Genomic DNA, 23,194 nt, shown 5'->3' with positions numbered 1-23,194 from the left:
ACAAAAAAAAACTAGTGGAAAAACGATACAATATTTCTTCAGTTTGACTAAGCTGAGCTGCTTGAGCTGCCTGCTCGTAATTATGTACTGCCACTTTCAAATGGAAGACCTCGCATCTTCTTCTTTGACATTTCCTTCTTCTCCCAACTCCTCTTATTGCTTTCTCCACCCCCTTCCACTACCACCCACACCCATTTCTCTTCAACTCGATGATGGGAAACTGCTTCAGAAAACCCGTCAAGTGTGCTCATGCTTCTTCTACCAATTTTCATGGTCAGTCCCGTCTTTTTTTTTTTTAATACTGTTTATATTCTCTATGAACTAATAGCTATGTTCTTGGATTGAGTTGTTGATGTTTTTTTTGGTTCTTTCTGTATTTGTTTGGATGATGGGGCGGTTTTGATTAACAGAAAATTGGGTAATTTGAAAGTACTGGGGAGGTTTTTTGGTTAAAAATTAAAACCAGTCGTGTGTATATATATGTATGTATGCTGCTTTGAGAATCAAATCAGCGTTATGATCGTCTGCTTCATGATTATTGCTGTTTATCATAAGACATCAGAGGATTCTCTCCTTTATTCGAGGACAAGAGGCTTTATGAGTTGAGCTTCATATATATATATATATATGAAACGTTATGACGTTTGCTTCTTGATGATTGCTGTTTATCGTTAGGGCAAGATAATTAAGGATTCTTATCCTTATTTAAGGACAAGAGACTTTGCAATTTGAGCTTTATATATATAAAGCAGCAGACTTATAAGTCAAGCTTTCTTAATATATTTTGCATACATCAATGGAACATTTGTTGTCTGGACATGGATTAAAAAAAAGGGGCATGTGATGAGACCATGATTTGCCAACGTTAGTTCATTTACGTGTAGATTAGGATGCTTTTAAAAAATCTTGATTCCAATTTTCTTTTAGCATAATATATTTGATTTCATGATTTTATTTGTAACTTGGAGTTGGAGTACCCTGTTTCTCTTTGAAGGAAGTTTTGTTGGTTGCCTTTAACTTTGAGTATTATCTTTTTAAATGTTTTTATTTATTTATTTATTTTATCCATTTTAGGAGGTGCAATTACAAAGCCTCCATGTAAGACAATGGAGGAATTGACCAGTTCTACTGAGCAAACACCTTTTCATTCTTTGAACACATCTTCTACAACATCCAAGTCTGATATATCTCTTTCCAACAATGTCAAGTCCTTTAACTTCAATGATCTCAAGAATGCCACAAAGAATTTCCGCCCAGAAAGTTTAATCGGAGAGGGAGGGTTCGGGTGTGTCTTCAAAGGATGGATTGATGCAAACACATTAGCTCCCACTAGACCAGGAAGTGGAATAGTGGTGGCAGTAAAGAAACTGAAGCCAGAAAGCTTTCAGGGCCACAGGGAATGGCTTGTATGTGCAACATGAACTGTAAAAAAGCTATTTTTCTTCATTTTTGGGCCTTACCAAAATTTTAACTCTCGTGTCTGTTTTGGACCTTTAAACTTGGCAGGCAGAAGTTAATTATCTAGGCCAGCTTCACCATGAAAATCTCGTTAAACTCATTGGTTATTGTTCAGAGTCTGATAACAGACTCCTTGTCTATGAGTTTATGCCAAAAGGAAGCTTGGAGAATCATTTATTTAGAAGTAAGTGTATTTTCCACATTATGAAATTTAATCACTGTGTTATGGTTTACTTTTTTTCTTATAGATTTAAGTGCAACATTTGTTGTACTGGTATGGTACTCCATCAATAGTTTAGATAGTTAATTATTCACTTAATGAATTTATATACATTCTCACCTATCCAATAAATTTAAATTCTCAAGGTATTAATGGTTGTATACCTTTTTTAATGAGACAGACAAGATGAAATCAGAGAAATTGCAGTTTCATGCGAAGATGTTATGTTAATATTATTTTGCTGCTCAATCCTTTTAGATTATGTCTCTGCCTTGGCATATGCAGGGTTTGGGGTAGTCCAAGGCCAAAATTGCCAGGGAACTGACCCTGAACTTTGAAGGGTCCAAGCCCATGTTTCAAGGGGGTACATTTGCCATATAAAAGTTATGGCTAGGTTTCACATGTGTTTGAGCCTGTATAAGAGTCATTTAAATTGGATAGAGGGACAGTTCACTGTTGACTACTGGTTGATGTGACCCCGGGAGTTCTTGTTCTTTTTTTTTATTTTTTCACTCAACTGTTTTTGGTAAAACTTTCTTCCCTGTATTGGGCCTCGGGCACTGTAAGCAAAAACAAGTAAAATAACTGTGCTCATGTGATTCTTTGTATTATTTCTATTTGTTGTTTTTCTCTTTCCCATTAGAACTGTATACCTTGGCATCTTTGCAGTAGAATATGCTTGAGAGATTGTACTATAAAGATAATAACTGCCTGTTTACTGTGTTCTTCTCAAAAACAAAGTTAGAAAAAATTATGTTGTTAGTGTTATAGGCTGTTGAAATCTGTATCACTTGCAATATGGGTGGTAGCCTGGGGTTATCATGAGACACATATTGATTGGAATCTAAAAGGAAGAGCTCTAGAAGTCCGCATCTTATAAACTAAGTAACTTAAGTTCATTTTTTAAGTACCCCTCTATTTGGAATCCTATAAACTAAGTAACTTAAGTTTGGAAGTTGCTAATTCAGTTTCAATAAGTTCATTTTTTTCCCCTCAAAATTAAGTTCAATTGATATAGGGGTTATTTGGTGCTATTCAAATTTGCTGGAATGGGCTGTAACTGAGGCCATGAGTTCAATTTTATATTTGGAGTTCTTTTCTATATTGTTTTAGTAGTTTCCTAATGGATAGAGTTTACCTCCAAATTGGTTTGGAGGAAAATTTCTCCAACCCACTACGTAGTGATTCAAACAACCATCCATATTACTTTTTAGTCATATGAATATTCAATGAGTCATGTGACTTGTTTAGATTATTCAATAAGTCATGCGGTTTATACATGTGGATAGTTTTATGAATTGCCACATAGTGGGTTGGGGGAATTTACTTCAAACTATTTTGGAGGAAAACTTTGTTCTTTCCTAAGTGGTTTAATTAGATATCCAGGTCTTTGTAGGAAAAAGGATTGGAATAGCCTATATAAAGTCTTTTATGTAATCTGTCAAATTCACAGAGATTGAGTTTAATAAAATTCCAACAGCAGTCTTAAGCCTTTGAGAATGTGATCGCCTAGGAAACATAGATAGATTGAATTTAATAAATCTCAACAGTTCTTTTAGGCTTAAAGGTTGTGATTGCCTTCTCCTTCCTAGCTGTGATTACTAAGGGAACTAGCTGTAATTACCTAGAGTTTATCTTCTTCTTCTTCTCTTCTCTCTCTCCCTCTCTCTTTTCAATTCTCTGTTTTCATATCAAACAAGCAAAAAAAATCCTTCAAGAAACTTAATCTAGTGTGAATTCCTTAAGATCTTGCATCAAATTAGTAGCAACTCTTCCTGTCCTGTCTCAGCTAGCCACTTGACAAGGCAAATGGTAGCTAGACCTTTTCCTTGGGAGACTTAAAAAAGAAATCACTACTGGAGAATAGGGAACAGCACGAATTGATAGACAAACCCAGCAGCATAATGCATGGCCAAACTGTCATTATCAATAACATAAATTTAGTCATAGAATAAATTGTTCTAACTACAAGGATCTAGGGCCCTTTTATAGTCTGAAAATTGGTCTAAGTTAACTAAGGAGGTTATTTGCTGAGATACATTTAAATCAGGATTCTGGTCAGATCCATCATCTTTTCTGTATCTTCTGTGTAGATATTTTTATGTGATAATAATTCTAGTTGTATTTCATAACAAAATGATCAAAATAAACATCTGGCATCCCTTTTACTTCATACAAGCAAGGGGACAGCTAGGATGATTTTGGAACAGGTCTAGCAATTATGGATGGTAAAATTTCTAGTGGGGTAAATTAGGCCTTTTCTTTTCCTTCTTCTTCTTCTTCCTTTTTTTTTTTTTTTTCCTGTTATTATTAGAAAATGCAAATAATTTGGGACTAAAGCTTGGTTGTTATTGTATTAGAAACCGCAAATAAAGGTCATACCTGGATCTGATTCAGGATATGTTCCACAAAAACATGTATCAAAAAAGAAGTAAGAATTTTAAGGGACATGCTGTTTCAAGTTAGTTTGCCTTTCTTTAGCTGAAACAAAAAACTAAGACACACAACAACTTTTGATGTTCCCAGAAAACAAAGAGAAGTCTCTGGAAATGCTTTTTAGACAAGCTTCCAAGTCATTTCTTGTTTTTGGTATTCCTGGAGAACTGTTGTCTTTGAATAGGTCCAACCATGTCCCAAACTTGCCCCAGGTATCCTTCCAGTCAGGGCACGTATGGGGTAATGTAAGTGTTGTAATTTTAACTTATGTGATAGTTACATCGATGTCTTTTCTAGGTTTCCTCTTTTTTCATACATTAGTTCTTTCCTCTTCTACGGTATGGTTCCCCCCACCCCCCCACCCCTTTTTTTCTGAGAAAAGCAATCCATTCATCACCTTAATCTAATTGATATTTTTTTCTTAATCAATAATACTGGGAATATCTTTTTTCCATTTTTGCAGAAGGTGTTCAACCTATTGCTTGGCCTACACGAATGAATATTGCAATTGCTGTTGCACGAGGACTATCATTCTTGCATAGCTTAGACGCCAATGTAATCTACCGTGATTTAAAGGCTTCTAACATTCTACTTGATTCGGTATGCTTTGCTTAAATGCTGAAAGTTTTAATTTGAGTGCTATAAAGCTATAATGCATAGTAATTTTTTGTGCCTAACTGACTTGGTTTAATTGTTTTGTAGGATTTCAATGCAAAGCTTTCAGATTTTGGCTTAGCAAGGGATGGCCCAACTGGAGATAATACTCATGTTTCAACCCGAGTAGTGGGAACTCGGGGTTATGCTGCCCCAGAATATGTAGCTACAGGTAGATATTACCTTTTTGTTGAATCTTTAATACGTTTGTCTTTTATCAGTAAGTTACATTTGTGGGTAGGACACAGATAGAGAGAGAGACTTATTTTTTGTTTCCTAAAGAAGAAGAAAGAAACCAAAAAACTAAAACAATAACAAAGAAGATCCCATGCTACGCCTATCCTGAACAATTGCGTAGTTTTGTTTTGTTTGAATATTTATTTATTTTGGCTCATTATTGCTTCATGGAGAGGCTAGGGCCCAAAATCCTGATATTTATTAACTTCCTGCGTTGGATCGTAGGCTGCCCCAACTGATATCCTCAAAATTTATATAAGAAGCTTCAGTGAAAGAGTAAGACGAATGTTTCTAAGGTCTAGTGCAAGGAACTGCAGCCCAACCCCCAACCCCCAACCAGGATCGTAACAACTCCCCATTTTTGCTGAGTTTCTCCTTGATTTTAGATTTAATTCAATAGTACTCTCTCCCCCCAGAAGAGCAGCAGAACATAGCTGCTCTAACTCCTGTAATCTCAGGATTAGAATACCCTGACATGCTTGACCATGCAATTTTGAATATGCAGTTAAGAAGAACCCACTAGGTTGCTGCATTTTTCAAAGCCTCACCTTTCTGTTTGTCTTCTGAACATATAATTTTCATCTTATATATGAACTGCAGAAAGCATGGATTTATTTTCAGCATTTTATGCTAGTGCTTTTTATACAGTTTGTGAAACTCTCCCCTGCTACTGGTTTGTAGAAGCTTGTAGGAAACTTCATGGTTTTAAAATCTAAATCGGACCGGATGGTCTGAACAGCTTTACCATAAATAGATATCAATTTTATAAACTTCAGAAACCGTACTACCTAATTATCCAGTAAAAACTGAGCAAACCTTGGTCCGGCTTGCCCTCAGTAGTTAAGTCCAGCTCATTGTGATGATTTTTAAAACAATTTATTGAAACATTATGTCTAAGGCGCTGGGGAGGTGACCAGTGAGTCAGTGATCATGTCAGCGAGATGGTGAGTCATCTGTCACCTCCCGACTTGCTCTAAATTCTCAAGCTCCCCACGCTCTCTTGCCCACTTATGAGAGCAACTGATTGGACAAGATTCCTTTATTTATCTTTCCCCTCTCTCTTTGCCTCCTTGTCATGTACATATCTGGATATATCCATCACCCCTAGTCCCCCTACTATCTTTTTCCCAGAGGAAATTTCTTACATTTCATAGGAAAAGACTAGGTGTTGAATAAGCAAGTATTAAATACTTAAACCCTCAGTGTAACAATACCCCTTTTATCCTAAATTTGCCATCAATTGTCAAAGATCAAATATTAATTTTTACACTCTCATGATATCTTGTATGATAACTTCATAACTTTTGCAATAACATAATTCATTTGATTTTGCACATATTTTATGAAATATTAAGAGCAATATTGAAATGTTTATAAATTATAATGATAATTATGTGAGAATGTGTATGAGGTTGATTTTTTAAACATCCTATATTAACCAAATGGACAAATTTTCAGGGATGGTGGAAACATGTCAATACTAGGTCATGTAAAATTTATCATTATATATATTGTGGTATGAACTAATATAATTTCCATAGCACATGCATTTCTTAGCAAAAAAAAATGTATGCTATGTAAATATGTTTAACTCTAATTTAATGTTTCTTATTAATACTAACGGTCTGTTTGGATACCGCTTATTTTGCTGAAAACTGAAAAAAATAAAAAAATAATTAAAAAGTTACTGTTCACACACGTGGGTACTGGGGAAAAAAAAAAAAAAAAAAATACACTCAAACACAGACACAAACGCAAGGTCTATAATCTAGATCCAAACGCTCACTTAGTGCGATGTTTTAAGTGGATTTGGATTAGTTATGATGTTATTTTTGTTTGTACTTTCCAAGCTGCTCTTTCCTTCTGATAAACTGGTTTAAACCATACAGGTCACCTGACCCCAAAGAGTGATGTGTATAGCTTCGGCGTCGTCTTATTAGAGTTACTATCAGGAAAACGGGCTATGGATGATGATAGACCTGGGGCTGCAGAGGAAACCCTGGTGGATTGGGCGAAGCCATTTTTGAGTGAGAGCAGACGAGTTTTGAGGATTATGGATACAAGGTTGGGGGGCCAGTACTCCAAAAAAGGAGTCCAAGCTGCAGCTGCACTTGCATTGAAATGCCTTCACACAGATCCCAAGAATAGGCCTCCCATGGTTGATGTGCTAGCCTCGTTGGAACGACTCCAAACATCATCACATGGCCCAAGGACCCCCCAAGGTACGCCAGACCATCGCAGGGACACGGTCAAGCCATTGAGGCACTCCCGCTAGACAGCCATCGAAGTTACAAAACTCAGTATGACCTTTGTTCCTAGCATGCAGGTGCATTTGTTCTTTTGCTACGTAAAACAATTCTGCAGAAGACTCGTTATACACATCTGCAACTTGGGTGTGTCTAGTGTTTCGGTATCTTCTTGCGACCAATTAATTATTCCTTGTAAATAAAATTATATTCTTTCTTCTTCTTGTATTAAGAGAATAAATGCGTAATGATGAGGATCATAGTTTTAAAATTTGGGTTAAACAGAGAACCCTAAAAGAGAGTGATTTTTTATTTTTTATTTTTTATTTTTTTATATAGTTTGAGAAGGGTCTAATCGTTGGCTGGATTGATGATATTATAAATAATTTAATTAATAGTATTTATACTTTTTGAGATATAATTTTACTGGATAAAACTAGACATTGAGTTAACGTTTAAATTAGAAATTCAACATTTAAGTTAGAAATTCAATAAGACAATTTAGAATATAAAAACTTGCAGTCGACTAGGACTGAAAACAAAAAATAGATGGAATGTAAGTTTAGTAAAAAAGTGAGAGTTTTTGATATCCTAGATCAATAATTCAAAAAGATAAAAAGATGGAAGAGGATGTGAATCATAAGATAAGCGCAAGGCAAGTGAAGTAGAGAAGTGCATGAAATTTGGGAGTGTTGTATGATTGTAAAATATCTATTAAGTTAAAGAGAAAATTGTATAACATTGCTAGAATATTAGCTATGGTATTAAATGTTGTTAAAATGAGTGTGACTAAAACAGAATACTAAGATGGATAAATGGTAATAATATACTGAAAGTTAGGATTTAGAATGTGGATATTTGCTTAAAGATAAGGGTGATCCTTATTGATAATGTGAGCGCCCTAATTTGGGTTCCATTAATTTCAATAGGGGTCTCCAATGATAGATTGCAATTAAATAGTTTATGTTGTCCAATGTGGGCCTATCCTACACATTGCCTCGAGAGTACACCATAGGCCTCATGGGCCAAGACAAAGAATAGAAATCACCACTCAATTTTAAATGAATTGAGAATCACTTTGAACCATATTTAAAGATGTTATGCTTAATAGTTGAACATAAATCAAATTTAACTATAACCAATAGTTACTAGACCAAATTGACTTCTGACTTTTAATACTAAAAAGGATTTTGTAAACAGGTGTCAGCCAGTCCTTGTTAATGAACCGGCTGTGGTTCATTTATAATCTATCACAAATCCCACCTGAATAGGAAATTGGCAAAATTTTACTTTTTAACTTTGGTTTATGTTAGACGTGCACTTTAGTTTCTCTAATACTCCATCTACACTGACACATATTTAATACATATTCAGTTTTTTTCGTATCCCTAAAAAAACGTGAATAGTTTATTTTAAATTTTATCACACTAACGGGTGTGTTACAACACCCATTAACGGCACCCTAAAAAAAAAGAATTGAATTGCTATAAAATGAAAAAAGTCACAATTTAATTGCTATAAAAAAAAGAAAAAAAAAAGGAAAAAAAAAGAAAAAAGAATTGAATTGCTATAAAATAAAAAAAGTGAATATTGAATTAAAGAGTAATTTAGGACCCAACAGAATCAAGCCCGAGGAGTGTCTTTGGGCCCAGTTTAAAAGGATTCATGTAACCCAAGCCCACCAAGCACTACTAGCAAAGCAGAGACCAGAGACTAGAGAGAGAAGCAAAGCAAGGCAGGGTTTTAGAAAAACACAGAGTTTGCTTTCCTTCTTCTTCACTCTCTCTCTCTCTCTCTCTCTCTCTCTCTCTGTATTGTTCTGTATATCCATATTGAATGGAGTTATAGGTGTACAAGAAAAAAAAAGTGTGAAAAAAAAATGAATAAAGTAATTAGCCGAGCATTTGCCAAAATAGCCTCTCCATCTCCAACCCTTTCCACACAAAAATGGCAGCATTACGCCTCTCTCTTCCTTCAATCTTACACTTACGCCACCACCGCTTCCACCTCTAAAATCCCTAGGCAATATCAACGCCGCGGAGGAGCAGCAGAGAGTTCGAGTTCAAAATCAAAATCAAAATCAACGGCGGAGGTTGAGGCCGAGGCCGAGACTGCGGCGGTGGCGAGTTCGGAATGGGCAAGGCCGAGCGAGATTCCATTCCAAGCGAAGATAGCGAATTCGGTGAACGTGATTGGTTATGTCCACGTTCCGGTTCAGTTCGAATCATCTCCTGATGGCAAGTGCTGGGCTGGCACTGTGCTTACTCAAACTCACCAAATTTCCCCTCCTCCTTCTTCTCCTGACTCTCCTCCTCTTTGGTATGAACCAAATTAGTAATTTTCTCTCTTAATTTTTTTTGCATTATAGTATTTGTGTTAAAGAGTTATGTTCGTGCCTTTTTTATGCGTGTAAAATGAAAAATATTGGCTTCTCTTGCACTTTGTAAGTTGATACTATATAGTTTTATATGTTAGGCTAGTTGCAATTGCTTGTGTGATACTTTGAATTATATGGGTTGGATTGGATAAGCGTGTGTGTGTGTTTGTGTCCCGTATCGGGTGTTTACTTGGTTGAACTCGCTATATAAGTGATTACGAGGAACCCCAATTGTAACTTGACTGGTCACATGTATGAGGACCATGCCTCGTGAAGCATAGGTCACTAGTTCGAATCTCTCCTTCCCTTCTCCCCAGGACCCAAAACTTGTTTATTTATACTCTAAAAAAAAAAAAAGAAAAAAAGAAAGGAAATTTGAAACTAAGGTTCACAAATATAGTTGGTTTCCTAGTTCGCTTATATGAGTTTTTGTTTTTGGTTTAATTTGACGCTTTTGGTGCTAGATGGAGCAAACATTTGGGATCTGATTTAGGTTTGAGAAGGATTAATCTAGATAAGTGGCTATCTTTTTTAGACTGTTTTAGACAAACTAGGATGATTTTCAAGAATGTTTGTTATGTGATTTAATTCATTTCAAAGTTTTCACTCTGAGTTGTACTGAAATAAACGTATTTGGTGAATCTGCTACAAGCTAATTTTTGTTAGTATTAATGCATCTATTTTAATTTTCTTGACCTATATTATTCTAGTCATGGCATTGCCTATTCTCATTGTTAGAGTTGATAAATATTCGTTGCTTGCTTATTAATTTAATTTCTTCATTCTATTAATTGTCTTAGGAGGGGGGGGGGGGGTTGTTTGTTATACTTTTAAAATATATATATATTTATATTTGCAAAATTTTGTATAGAAAGTGCTTTATGATCTTAGGTAACAATACTTATAAAAAAAAATTGATCTTAGGTAACACTGTAACAAACACCTAAAAATAAATTTTTATCATTAAAGAATGCCTTTTGGACTCAATAATCTGTACCAAATGGACCCTTCACAATCTTTTCATAATTATTTATTGTATCATTTTTCCTACTTAGCAAGACTGTCTTCTTTGTTTTCTCATTTATCAGGATTCCAATAATTTTTGAGGGCGATTTGGCTCATATTGCTGCTCGCCATTTAAAAGAAAAAAATTTTGTTCATGTAACTGGACGACTGAGTGCAGATCCCCCTCATTTGAATGCAAATCAGGGTCAAGCCAATATACAGGTATGTTCTAGTTGGATCTTTGCAGTGAATATGCAAGCCTTGTGACTAAAAATGTGGCCCCATGGACTTCATTTAGATTTTGAGTTTTTGAGAATTTATTTAACACTAATTGTGGTTTTGACTTTGGTAACCCCTCATTTCTGTGTGAGGTAAAAAATTATTTGTTTCCACAAAATTTTAAATACTTATGAGGTGGTGCTATGTATAAAACTAAAAATTAGGGTTGTGCACTTGTGCCCCTTTATTGTCGAATTTTTATACATCTTACAAACGAGAAAAAATCATGGTCAATGGACTAGAAGATTTTTATTTTTATTTTCTTATTGACAAGTTACACAGGCACCTGGTGCTTCATGAACCTACAACCTTACCCTCCATCCCACTATTATGGGAGGAGGATGTTCATATTGAGCATAGCTCATTCACATGTCAATAGACTAAGAGATTGCAAACTGAACTTTAAAATTGAGCCGAGTTATTTTGCTGTGGACTGATGCACCCTGCATTAGTCCACAATGATTGGATTTGATTTTAATCTAGGGAAGCATCATTATTCGGGCTTTTAAACCAAATCACTAAAAGGTAGCTACCTTTATTGTTCACAGGCACTGTTCACTAGCTAGAGCAGCCACCCAAAACTTGGTTTTCTTTTTTATTTTCAATCCCAACCCTTCTACCCTTTTTGGACAATTCAAGGTCAATACATTGTCTTTTTTAACTAGTAATAATGAATTTTATTAAAAGGAGAACTCTAAAATGATCAAAGTCTCCTACTTATCAAAATAATAAAAATGATTAAAGTCTCCTACTTATCCAAAAAAAAAATGATTAAAGTCTACTAAAGATTGAGGTTGAAGGGATGCATTAAAATTTAAAACTACTAGGCAATTAAAAGATATCCTACCAATTGTAGCACAATATTCAAAAAAATAATGGAAAAGGCTAGTTATAATCTCAATATCCATTATATCTACTGCTTCAAAATTTCCGTTATTCCTCTCTCCAAATGGTCCACATAACACAATGAGACACAGCATTGCAAATAAGACTATTACTATGGCGACCATACAACCCTTTCCAACAAGCGTAGACATCTAATAACTTCTCAAGCATCACCCAATGAATCCCAACTGCAGAAATACAAGCAACGACATCTTAAGGCCCATGCATTGTTGTTAAGAGTAATACTCCTTTATTTATGCATATAGGGTAGAGAGAAGCTACTATTGCTCATGTCTCTCTTTTAATGAGATTTTATTATTTATGTTAATTGTATGTGTTGAATCTGACATCCAATATTTGACAATGTCAGGTTATGGTGCATAGCCTCAACTTTGTCCAACCGTCTTTTCAAATGAAGAACAGTTCGACATCTCCTGAACAAAAATGGTCCTTAAAACGTTTAGGTAAATCCATATATCTGGTTCTCAGTCCTATGATGTGTGCTTGCTACCTTAATAATTATTTGGAAACTTGCGTCACATTGCTAATAATTTGGATACTAGCTATGCATTCAATGAACTTGGCTTTGTCATGTTTAGTGCCTTAATGTTCCCACAGCTTGGAAGAGAGGGAGGTGGTACATTTGATAGCCAATATAAAACTAGTCATGTTTTATTTAAAACAACTTCAAAATAAGTGTATAAAAGGAATTTTTCTAATAAGATGTAGGGTACTAGCAACAGATGGCCTTCAGGCTATTGTTTCTTAGGAGGTTTTGATGGCCCAAGGTTGGGAAAAAAAATGTATGAGGGATTAGCTTTAGAGGCTGGAATTTTTATTTGGGTTTTAATAGATTGAGTCTCGATTGTTAAAAACCAGAGTTTGCGAGGCATCTTTGATGGCTGGTGTTTTGGGGCTTCAGGATGGTTAGGGTAGAAAAGGTAGTTAAAGGTTAGCAAAGTTAAAAGGGGAAGGAAAGTGGTTAGTTTTGGAGGTGAGAGAAGCAAGAAATATCTTTGGGTAAGCTGAGAATAATATTTGGAATTTTTAATGAAAGGATGACCTAGTAGGACATTTTTCATTAAGAAAATTGTAATAAGATAGGATTTTAAATTAGCATGACCACAAAAGTTACCTAATGACATGATCTAAAAAACTAAATTCTAGATAGGTGGATAATTTTTTTTTTTTTTTTTTTCCAATGAAACAGGCCTTTTGTAAATAGGGAGTGGAAGTCTCAAGTCCAAAGAATGTGCTAAAGACCAGAAGTCATAAATGTTCAGGCAATTTTAGTATGATCAAAATATGAACTGCATTCATTTTTCATATGACATTGATGTGCAGTTGGTGTCCGTCAAGCCTGTTATTGAGATCACTGGCTATTCCAAGGTATTTAAGAATATTTTTAAAAGATGGCTAAAATTTTCTCCTTTAGTACAGAGATATGACCATGTTGATAGTCTGACAAATCCGCACAATTCTCCTTTAGTACAGGACTCCATTCATTTCCCCAATTCTGTCTGTATAGTCTGACAAATCTGCACAAAGTCGGCCAATGATGCACCAAAAGTTTATCTTCATATCTACATACCAAAACTCTTTTTTTTTTCTTTTTGAAAAGGGCTAATTACAACTTACCCATCTGTAATTTGGCTAAAATTTAAGTTGCCTACCCATAGTTTGAAATTTGACATTTTACCCACCTGAGGTCAGTTTAGTCAGGATTCTGTTATCCACCTTTGTTAAAAATGGAGCTAAATATGCAATCCTGCTCCCCTTTTATGTCTCTCTTCTCCCAAAACATTATAAAAAAAAATAATAATAATAAAAAGATCAAAAAGTGACGGTTTTGTAAAAATTAAGAACAAACATTACCACCATCATAGAAGCCTCTATCTCTCTCTCTTTATAGAAGATTCTATTAAGAATCAACAGATCCAGCAAAAACAAAAACAAATTCCTTCATTCATTTCTAAGCAAACATCGAAGCCATAGCATCTAAAGCTTAAATCAAACCCAAAAAATACCCATAAAATTTTTTTGACTTCAAAGCCAAACCAAAAACCCAATCCAAGAAATCAAACCCAAAACCCAATCCAAGCATCACCGTGAACCACCCCTCTCTCCTCCGATTTGCTAATGTGCACCACTACCACCAACACCCAAGACTTCCACCATCACCTGGTCACACCACCATAACCAGAACCCTAACTCATTGAACCACCAGCACCCTTGGGGTTTGAGAGAGACCTGCCAATCTTTGTTTTGAAGCCACCTTTCTCTCTTTCTTCAATCTCATTGCTGGAACTCCGTGGCTAAAAGTGAAACCCTTTGATTCTTTGCTACTACTTTCAATTGGTGAAGGAGGTTGGGGTTTGTGTTGGGTTTGGTTTTTAGGGTTTATTAATGGTGGGTTTGGGTGAGTTTTCTAGAGGGTTTGTTTGTGTTTGTTGTGCGTCTTAAAAAGGGTTGGATTGAAAGGTTTAGATATAAAACGCTTGTGGGGGAGAAGATGGAAATGAGATATAGCTAAAGTTTGTTCTTACTTTTTACAAAACCCTCACTTTTTGATCTTGTTTTCTCTTGTTCTTTTATGTTTTTTTATGTTTTGGGAGGAGAGAGACATAAAGGGGAGCAAAATTACATATTTAGCCCTAGTTTTAATGGAGTTGGGTTACGGAATCCTAACTGAGATAACCTTAGGTGGGTAAAGTACAAAATTTCAAATTAGTGGTAAGCAACTTATATTTCGGCCAAACTACAAGTAGGTAAATTGTAATTAGCCTTTTTTTTAAAGAATGTCCATGGACCAAAACTACATCCCCCCAGCCAAGAAATTTGAGAACTACATAATTTGCTCAGCTGTGTTGCAGTTGTGTTTGGGCCGTATCCCCATGAGGTTTTGTTTTTTTGTTTTTTTTTGTTTTTCCTCGGGACACATGCAGCAGTGTCAGTGTGGTATCCATGTCCGACACGTCCATGCTTCCTAGCTAAGGTCTTAAACATGATAAGCATAGCCTAAAAATACACAGATGCACACATGCAAGTACACTGCCTAGGTGAGCAACTAATGATTATATCACACGTCCAATGTTGAATGCTGACAGCATGATGCACCTCTTTTTGTGCTTGGTATGAGGGATCTTGCTAGTGTGGCTGAAACAAGGCCATGCCGAAGTCTGTGGTTGACCTTCTAGCATGTTGGAAAGGGAAGTTTGGTTGTCATCGCAACAATATTACCTGGATGGTCTTCTTTGTAACAAATAGTTTTCCTAGATTGCTGGGGTTGGGGATTGATTTTTGTGCTGTAATCTTGTGAAAAGTACTATTGTGAGTGTGAATTTGAAATCTTCTCTTTTGAAAACGTGTGGAATAATCATTGCAAAGTGGTGTTGCATGTGTAAATTAAATGTGTAGTTAATGGGTTGCTTATTTCCTCGCTGTGATTTCATGATAGAGTTGTAGTCTCTTGGATTCCCTTTGTTTGGGGCCATGTGGGTGATGGCAAGAATGATCTTGTGCACACTTTCTGAGTTAGCTGATAAAAATATATGCTAGAGAATTGCTTTTATTTTGTGTGTTTCTCTTGTATACTTCTTGTGTACTTTGGTTGTGTCCCTCACTGTGCTTTTTTATTGAAATTTATTATTTATCAAAAAATTTAAACCTTTTTCCTTTGATCAGTCTGTCCACTATTTGCATTTCTATTTACTGCAGAACTGTGGATCTTTTAATTGCAAAATTTCTCCATATTAGATTTTTTTCTTCTCTTTAATTTAGACTTTCATGATTCCCCCCAAAAAAAAAATCTGGTGGAAAATTGGTGTCCTACACCAGTAACAAGCACTTCAAATTTGACATATCTATCTGCTTTATATTTTGTACATACAGAAAAATTAAAAGCAATTGCATGATGTGGCAAATATTAATGCTTATTAAAAGTCCAGGTTCAGGTGTCAGTTTATTGAAGTACAAACATAATGCTTCATTACCTTGCCTTTTACGACCTTCATTTTTTAGTGATATCTTCTTTTCACTGTAGCAAGTGTGAAAAACGAGGATGATATTAGCCAATCATGGAAGTTAGTTTCCCAGTCCAATCTGCGTGACATCAGGTTGAAAGAGGTTAGAGTAGTTGCTTTGCTCATGTGTGTGCGTGTGTTTTTTTTTTGGTGGTTTCTTTTTGCCCTCCAGGTAATTGATAATGATGTACTCATATAGTTGTGTAATTTGCTTGTAGGATAATCCAAAAGTTGCAGCATATGAACAGAAGGAAGATGACCTAGTACTCGGTATTGATGATTCAACTACCATATTGGTCAAAAAGAAGCTTGACTCGATAGAACTCGGTATTATGATTCAACTCCCAAATTGGTCAAAAAGAAGCTTGACTCAATAAAATTTGATTGCAAAACTCAGTTAAAAAAGCTTGAGAAGTACTTACCATATGCATTGAAAACTCTGTTTTAGTACTTGGGTGAATTGGTCGTGTCAAAATGTTTAGAATGTTATTACTGATTATATTCTTTATTCCAATCACGAAGTGGGGACTAACTCATTTTTCAGCTGATGTGAAGAGAAGCGAGGACTCTAAAATTAATTCTTGGAGAGAGCTTCTTGATGATCCGAAACAATGGTGGGATAACCGTGATAGTAAGCGCAGTGGATCGGTGTGGACCCCTCTCTTCATGTGATTGTGTTGTCCGAATGATTTTGTTGGTGAAATGTATGACTTTCTTGTTTTCTTTACAGGTGAATCCAAAGAGTCCTGATTTCAAACATAAGGTTGGTGGTCATGCACTCTGGCTTACCGATGCACCAAGTTGGGTTTTGTCAGAACTTGGAGTGGAAGTTGATGTGAAAACTCAAAAATCAAAACAAGTGAAGCAGCATAGAGGTGAGCGCGGAAACTTTTGGCTTGGCAGGAAGACAAAAAAAAAAAAAAAATCACTTGTTTAAAAGAATAAAAGTGATATATCTCATTATCATTACAATGATTTCATATAAAATCAGGAAGATATCTTCCTTCATATGATTTATTTTTTCTGACATCCATTTTGTTTCTGAGTTCTTAAAATTCAAAATTATCAATCTGGTTTTTCAAAATTTTCATTTTGTCTTTTTCTTCTTTAAGTAATGGGTAAAGAGAGAGTTGTGATCTTGTGTTTGACATCATCACTATACTGATTTAGGTGAGGAATCATGGAAGGACTTGGTGCAAAATCCAACTAAATGGTGGGACAATAGATTGAACAAGGTACTCCAGGTGCTGATTATCTTTTGGTGTTTCTTTTTCAACTATTTTATCTCATGCCTCTTCATTTCTGTTCATAGAGGAATCACAGATCTCCTGACTTTAAGCACAAGGATACTGGTGAGGGGTTATGGCTCAATGGTTCTCCTGATTGGGTGCTTCCAAAGTTGCCGCCTCTCAAAGGAAACAAGGTATGACAATTGGCTAGAGGGATACAGTGCTGTCTAGAGTCCTGGCCAGAATGGGAGTTATGAGGTGATCAGGTCTTATGCTGATTTCTCAGTTGAATATCTGACTTTTTGTGCTGGCCGTCTTGATTGGTTGAAGTTTACCAAGACAAATACATCAAGAAGTCGAAGAAAATACTTGCTTTTGTCTTTTCATTCAACTCATGATCGTTGCTTTGAGGTGTACATCTCCATTCCAGTTGACCCTCTTAGTTGCATCCTTTGAAGTTTGAAACCAGAGTTAGTGTGACAAGAAAGCATGTTTACCTTGTCTAACTATGACAGTGACGGTTTACTATTTTACCTGTTTAGGAATTTTCTCAGTTTCAACAATTTTCTTGTTCTTTTAAAATCAGTTTTACCTACCCAAAAAAAAATTAGGAACGCATTTGCTAAGTTGGGACCAAAATATATTTTCATTTTGGGGGAAGGGGGGGGGGGGTGAATTCGTTTGAAAAAAAAAAAAGTAGGCTGTTAATTTTAAAAGTAAAATTTTAAACTGACTAAAATTGTCAACACTCAAGAGTTTTAGAATTAATGTTTTATATATTTTTATTTGATTCGTTTGGCATAATCTCATTCCTAAAAAAGTTTTGAACAGACTCAATTACCTTCATGACCACACTATGCTCACCCTACGGTTCATCTCTCACACTATGCTCTTTATTATATTACGTTGATGGGATTCTACAAATTACTCTCCCACACGACTGATAAGCTCTTCAAGTTCTGGAGGCCATTCTCTTTTGATTAAATAGTCATTTTAATTCAAAACTATAAATTAGGTGTGGACAACAATCATCTATCCAAATCTTATGGTAATGATGGAAAACTGTAAAATTTGCTAATGGAATCTAGATTTGTTGTTATGAGTACCTAAGAGAATAGTTAGATTTTTTTTTTATTAAAAAAAAAATTGGTTGGGTCGCTGGTTGGATCAGGTTATTTTACAAAAAATAGGACGGGTAACAGGTCAACTCTTCTTTTTCATGTCAAAAAGATTCAGGTTTGAGTCAGGTTGGGTCAATCTATTTTGAGCTGTTTTATCATGTCTTGACAATTGACACCCTTATTTTTAGGTTATAGTAAAAGGGTCCCACTTTTTATTAAGATAAAAAAGAAGTAAAGCTCTACAATAGATTCACGATGAATACCTTATTGTCAAAAAATAATAATAATAATAAATTTCCTAAACCATATTTCCTCCTTGGCTATGTGGCAGCCTCTCATTAATTAATTAATGCCTACTTAAAAACAACCCCATTATAAGATCTGGAAATTGAGCCAAGCATGCGCAAGATCCAAGAGTACAATTAATTGTGTATGCGGGCTGGGCCTTTTTACTCAATTTGTCTCCAAGTAAATGGGCTACTTACCCCACTCTGTTTCACTTCACATATTATTTCCCGCAACCCATAAATTCTTACTTCACCAAATGGCTTTATGATCCATTGACTTCACCTTTACAGCCCATGCTCTCTCTCTCTCTCTGAAGGTGGCCTTCACAAGTCATAACCAATATTCTGGGATGAAGAAGGAAACTTTCTAGTTGGTGTGACAAAAAGAGTGAGCAATGTAGCCAATGCAAAGAAAAAATGAAAATGGTAGCAATTTGAGAGGGGATAAAGAATGGTCTCAAATTTGGAGAAAGCATTTTTGTGCATTCACTATGTACATTATCTCTCATAATAAGTGGGTTACACAAAGATGTTTATGTATGGTGCATGAGAAATTATTTTTAAAATTGGGATCCTCTCAATTTTAATGGAATAAGCAAATAGATGTCACATTGTCAGCCTTCTTATCAAACATCAAAAATATGAAAATAGTAAATGTGTGATTTGGAATTCTATTTTGTACATGGAAGTGCAAATAGACCAGCTCGTCAACTCGCCTCTTATTATATGGATTCAACAAATCCTTGTTGAGGATAAGAATTGTAATTCAGGTTTACCATCATAAATAAAATTTTCTCATATGAAAAAAGAGAAAGTAAAAAAAAGAATTGGGCACATAAAGCTTGCAATCAGTGTGACAAATACTTGAACAGATGCATCAATTTATAACCAATGTGTAAAAGAATTTAATTCTCAAAAAAAAATAATGTGTAAAAGAATTTAGAGTAAGAATAACACTGTTTTTGACAAATATTAAGATTTAAATTGTCTATTTACATTAAAAAAATACATCTCCAATTTCAATTGCAAATTCTCAATGGAATAGAGTACTTATCAATTTATTTTGCTTGCACTCTATTGGTACTCCTTTTCTTTATCACTAGCGCTCAAATCCTCAACAACTTCCAGTGATGTACCAAGCTTGTTCTTCTTTGTTCTTTTGATTCTTTCGTATCTGTGTTTCCTCCTCAGTTTTGATGAACTTCCGACAGTGACTTCACCAAGAACCTTTCCACACCAAGAACAACATCTACAAAATAATCACAGATTCATCGATGAGAACAAAGAAGAAAAGAACTCTAAGGCATTAAAATAAGTAAATAAAAAACCATAAGGAGTAGTCTTTGTTTAAAATGAATCTATTTTGTGGTATACTCAAGAAGTAAACTTGAAAGGAGAGGAAAGAGGATCATGTCAAAAATACAGTTCTTTGATTCATGGGGAGAGTTGGCTTTTTTTCATATAAACTTGTCTAAAATTTCCCTGAGATATACAGTTTGAAACATATTATAGAGGATTTAACAAGAAAACAGACTCTATAAACAGCATCACCTGTGTCTTAGAACCTTGTTTTTCATAACCAATAAATAAGTAAGAGCAATTAATGTGCACATTTTATATATACACACACACACTGGTCTCAGTAATTAGTACCAATATTGGACAGTGTTTTAAATTATGTTACAAGAGGAGGTGTTGGTTTTGCCTCAGAGAAGATCTTATTGTAATGAAGACCAAAAATAAACCCCCAATAACACAAATTAATTTGGATAAGAAAGGAATATGCAAGGAAATAAATTAATAAAAATCAGAGCCTACTTAAAAATAAAGTTTTCTGGCTTAAACACTTATCAAGTGTATGTGGTAGAAGAGAAAGGAGGCGAAAAACGGTCTAACAAGATTTGTAAGAAGCTAGCCATGAAGTACTTACATCAAGTCACCACAGCATTCTGTCCCGCAGGCTTTGAGACAGTGAGTGCACCACTTCTCTTTGCTTTCACTTGTCTCTGAAATTGAAGAACAGGAAGAAGAATCTAGTCCTATTATAGCATGCTTGTTCTTCTTTGCTCTTTTGCTAATTCTTTTTGTTCTCAGTCTAGAAATTCTTGAGACACTGACATGACCCAAAACCTTTCCACATGTAGAACACGCCCTGCAATGTAACAGTTTAATCATGAGAAAAAGAGTGCTCATGTTTTTGCAGTTAGTGTATCTCAGTGCTCTTTACATTTTTATTAATTTCATTAATGGAACTTCTTTTTCTCAGTACCTACATTATATATTGAAACATAGTGATGCAAATAAGGTTTTAAAAGAACAGAATTAAGAAGCTCTGGAAATACTTACGTGAAGTCACCAATGCTTTCTGTCCTGATGGTTTTGAGACAGTGAGAGCACCACATCTCTTTGAAGCTAAAGTTGTCTGACCACCTTAAACACACAATAATATCAATTAGCCTTTGTTATTGTATCACATAAATCACAATTAACTCATGTTAAGGAATATTAATTATTGTTGATTTTAGTCTAATCAAGGAATCCTCATAGATCAAATGTTGTCTATATATATGCATTCTTGTATACATAGCATGTCTTTGTATGGAAAATTATATAAACACAGAGACTCTACTCAAAATAATTATTGTTCTTTCTCTATCAGTTTACTTCAAGTCTTTAAAACCAAATTAGAACTAAAACACTCTGAAAGCAAAACATGGAATATGCAAAAATTTCTAAATATTCAAAAGCAAGGTACCTAATATTTTACAAATATAGTACATACCCATGAATGATCTGGTTGTCTTCAGTAGCTTGATTGAATATTCCATTGCTTTCATGTATCTCAGAAATTGAAGAAGAAGAAGAAGAATCTATTCCCATTGTACCATGCTTGTTCTCCTTTGCTCTCTTGTTAATTCTTTTTGCTCTCACTCTAGAAATTCTTTGGACACTGACATGATCCAAAATCTTTCCACATGTAGAACATGCCCTGCAATGTTACACACCTTAACCCCATGAGAGTCCAGATTCAAAAAAAAAAAAAAAACCTTCTCCTTGAACTTTATTAACCTTGAACTATTAAAAGGGCATCAAGAAACTTTTTTTTTTTCTTCTCAGTACATATATTATATTGAATCAAACTGATGCAAGTAAGGTTTAACAAGAAGAAAGATTAAGATGGTTTTGAAGGTACTTACGTGAAGTCGCCAATGCTATCTGTCTTGATGGTTTTAAGACAGTGACTGCACCATTCCATGTTGTTGTTTTTTCCCCTTTGCTTGCTCTCTCTATATCTCTCTATATGATTCTTCCTTCCTACAATCGTAGCAAAAGTTTGCGGAATAGTTCTTTTAATACTACTATTTATAAGGAGAAGGAATAGATTCAGAAGCAAATAAATTGTGGAGAGAGATTCTTGGACTTGGTTTTGGTTTTGGTTTTGGTTTTGGTTTTGGTTTTACTATTACTTGGGGACCAAGAATCTTATATAGGCGGTGCGAGAGGCCAGTCATCGTTTCTTTGACCAATTGACCACAATTCCTTAACCGAGCAAACGGGTACAGGTTTTACTTTTTATTTTATTGAATAAAAAATCAAAAAGTCTAGTGCTACAAAAAAAAAGGCACAACTTGTGCCACAACTTGCCACATGATGAGTTGTGATTGGTAGAGAGGTGATGTGAGGACATCCTTTTATCAACTACAACTTATCATGTGGTAAGTTGTAACACAAATTGTGCCTTTTTTGTGGCACTAAAACTTCTCATAAAAATTTGTTGCACGTTCTTTATTTCACTCCAAAAGTCATTAGGGTTCCTTTATTTTTTATTTTTGTAGTTTTTAAAACAAGTCCAAGACTTGGGGTGGAAGACGTGTATAATATACGTGTATTTTCTTTTTCTTTTTCTTTTTTTAATCCGTTGAGAAATTTTTATATAAATTTCGTTAATGATTTTTTTTGGTACCAATAAATATTAAAAATAATTTTCAAAATAACACCACATAAGAACTAACTTGAGTCCAGTTGCTACTCTATTATTATTATTATCTATATTTATAGTATTCTACTATTTATGTGTTTGTTGTTGTGTTAAGTATCTCATTATATACCTAACTTTTTTAATAATTGGAAGACACGAATTAGTGAATCTATTGGACAAATGCGTATTCTTTAAATTGGAATGAGTAGAAAATTATAACACTAAACCATATATACACACGCATGTAATTCATGTTGCTCTTCACTATTCAAATAGTGTATGTTTCTACCTATAAAAAGGCATGCTTCTCTTCATTTGTAACCAGGGCTTAATTTTTTAGCTTTCATATTCTTCCTTACTCCCCCTTACTTCCCCAAATATCTACTATTCTCCCTTACTCTTCCCCAAATATCTACTCTTCTCCCTTACTCCCCCAGTTATCTATTCCCTCATAATCTTGCTTTATTTTTTTTCATTTTTTAATTCAATAATATCTAAGAATCAAAAAAAAAAAAAAATCAATAATTTCTACTGCTTTTTTTTTTCATTTTTTAATTCAATAATTTCTTTTTTAATATTATTGATTTCATGTTGTAAATCATTAACAGTTATTTTTTTAGATTTTTTTTATCAAATCTTTCTAAAGTTTCATGAAGGCTTATTTTGGTTTTAATATATATAGGGGCAGGGGAGATTTGAACTAGGTTTATTACCGTTAAAATAGAATATAACATCACATCTAAAAAAATAAAAATAAAA

General features: G+C 34.6%; 3 protein-coding genes across 4 annotated transcripts; 2 read left to right on the top strand and 1 right to left on the bottom strand.

Moving 5' to 3' along the window:
• On the top strand, positions 1-7,522 carry LOC115976633 (probable serine/threonine-protein kinase PBL18). Its single transcript, XM_031098056.1, has 6 exons — positions 1-273; positions 1,075-1,406; positions 1,507-1,642; positions 4,578-4,714; positions 4,817-4,940; positions 6,895-7,522. Exons 1-6 carry the CDS (start codon positions 210-212, stop codon positions 7,278-7,280), a joined length of 1,179 nt encoding a protein of 392 aa, XP_030953916.1. The 5' UTR covers positions 1-209; the 3' UTR covers positions 7,281-7,522.
• A 1,436-nt stretch (positions 7,523-8,958) lies between these two features.
• Positions 8,959-17,655, top strand: LOC115976619 (protein OSB2, chloroplastic-like). Of its 2 annotated transcripts, none has more exons than XM_031098044.1 (9): positions 8,959-9,570; positions 10,717-10,855; positions 12,168-12,261; positions 15,840-15,922; positions 16,038-16,089; positions 16,364-16,467; positions 16,550-16,694; positions 16,990-17,054; positions 17,132-17,655. In XM_031098044.1, exons 1-9 carry the CDS (start codon positions 9,131-9,133, stop codon positions 17,246-17,248), a joined length of 1,239 nt encoding a protein of 412 aa, XP_030953904.1. In that variant the 5' UTR covers positions 8,959-9,130; the 3' UTR covers positions 17,249-17,655. The 2 variants fall into 2 exon arrangements, with proteins under 2 accessions (XP_030953904.1, XP_030953896.1); XM_031098036.1 differs by having other exon boundaries at positions 8,961-9,570; positions 16,038-16,146.
• A 1,755-nt stretch (positions 17,656-19,410) lies between these two features.
• LOC115974216 lies at positions 19,411-21,893 on the bottom strand. The gene is made up of 5 exons (XM_031094495.1): positions 21,654-21,893; positions 21,239-21,445; positions 20,803-20,886; positions 20,387-20,608; positions 19,411-19,705 (listed from the first exon to the last, which is right to left on the bottom strand). Exons 1-5 carry the CDS (start codon positions 21,710-21,712, stop codon positions 19,531-19,533), a joined length of 747 nt encoding a protein of 248 aa, XP_030950355.1. The 5' UTR covers positions 21,713-21,893; the 3' UTR covers positions 19,411-19,530.
• Between the last annotated feature and the right edge of the window lie 1,301 nt (positions 21,894-23,194).

Source organism: Quercus lobata, chromosome 1 (assembly GCF_001633185.2).
Source record: "Quercus lobata isolate SW786 chromosome 1, ValleyOak3.0 Primary Assembly, whole genome shotgun sequence".
NCBI lineage: Eukaryota > Viridiplantae > Streptophyta > Magnoliopsida > Fagales > Fagaceae > Quercus > Quercus lobata.
Note: the sequence above shows the minus strand (reverse complement) of the source record. Positions and strands in the feature narration are given on the sequence as shown.

What these genes read in the sequence shown, in the direction of transcription:
- LOC115976633 (XM_031098056.1), top strand. Translation starts at nt 210, where the DNA reads ATGATGGGAAACTGCTTCAGAAAACCCGTCAAGTGTGCTCATGCTTCT. An exon ending in AGGGCCACAGGGAATGGCTT is followed by an intron (nt 1,407 to 1,506) that starts GTATGTGCAACA and finishes TAAACTTGGCAG; the next exon opens with GCAGAAGTTAATTATCTAGG. An exon ending in CTAACATTCTACTTGATTCG is followed by an intron (nt 4,715 to 4,816) that starts GTATGCTTTGCT and finishes ATTGTTTTGTAG; the next exon opens with GATTTCAATGCAAAGCTTTC.
- LOC115976619 (XM_031098036.1), top strand. Translation starts at nt 9,131, where the DNA reads ATGAATAAAGTAATTAGCCGAGCATTTGCCAAAATAGCCTCTCCATCT. An exon ending in CCTGACTCTCCTCCTCTTTG is followed by an intron (nt 9,571 to 10,716) that starts GTATGAACCAAA and finishes CTCATTTATCAG; the next exon opens with GATTCCAATAATTTTTGAGG. An exon ending in GTGACATCAGGTTGAAAGAG is followed by an intron (nt 15,923 to 16,037) that starts GTTAGAGTAGTT and finishes ATTTGCTTGTAG; the next exon opens with GATAATCCAAAAGTTGCAGC.
- LOC115974216 (XM_031094495.1), bottom strand. Translation starts at nt 21,712, where the DNA reads ATGGAATGGTGCAGTCACTGTCTTAAAACCATCAAGACAGATAGCATT. An exon ending in GACAACCAGATCATTCATGG is followed by an intron (nt 20,887 to 21,238) that starts GTATGTACTATA and finishes TGTGTGTTTAAG; the next exon opens with GTGGTCAGACAACTTTAGCT. An exon ending in GAATGCTGTGGTGACTTGAT is followed by an intron (nt 19,706 to 20,386) that starts GTAAGTACTTCA and finishes ATTATTTTGTAG; the next exon opens with ATGTTGTTCTTGGTGTGGAA.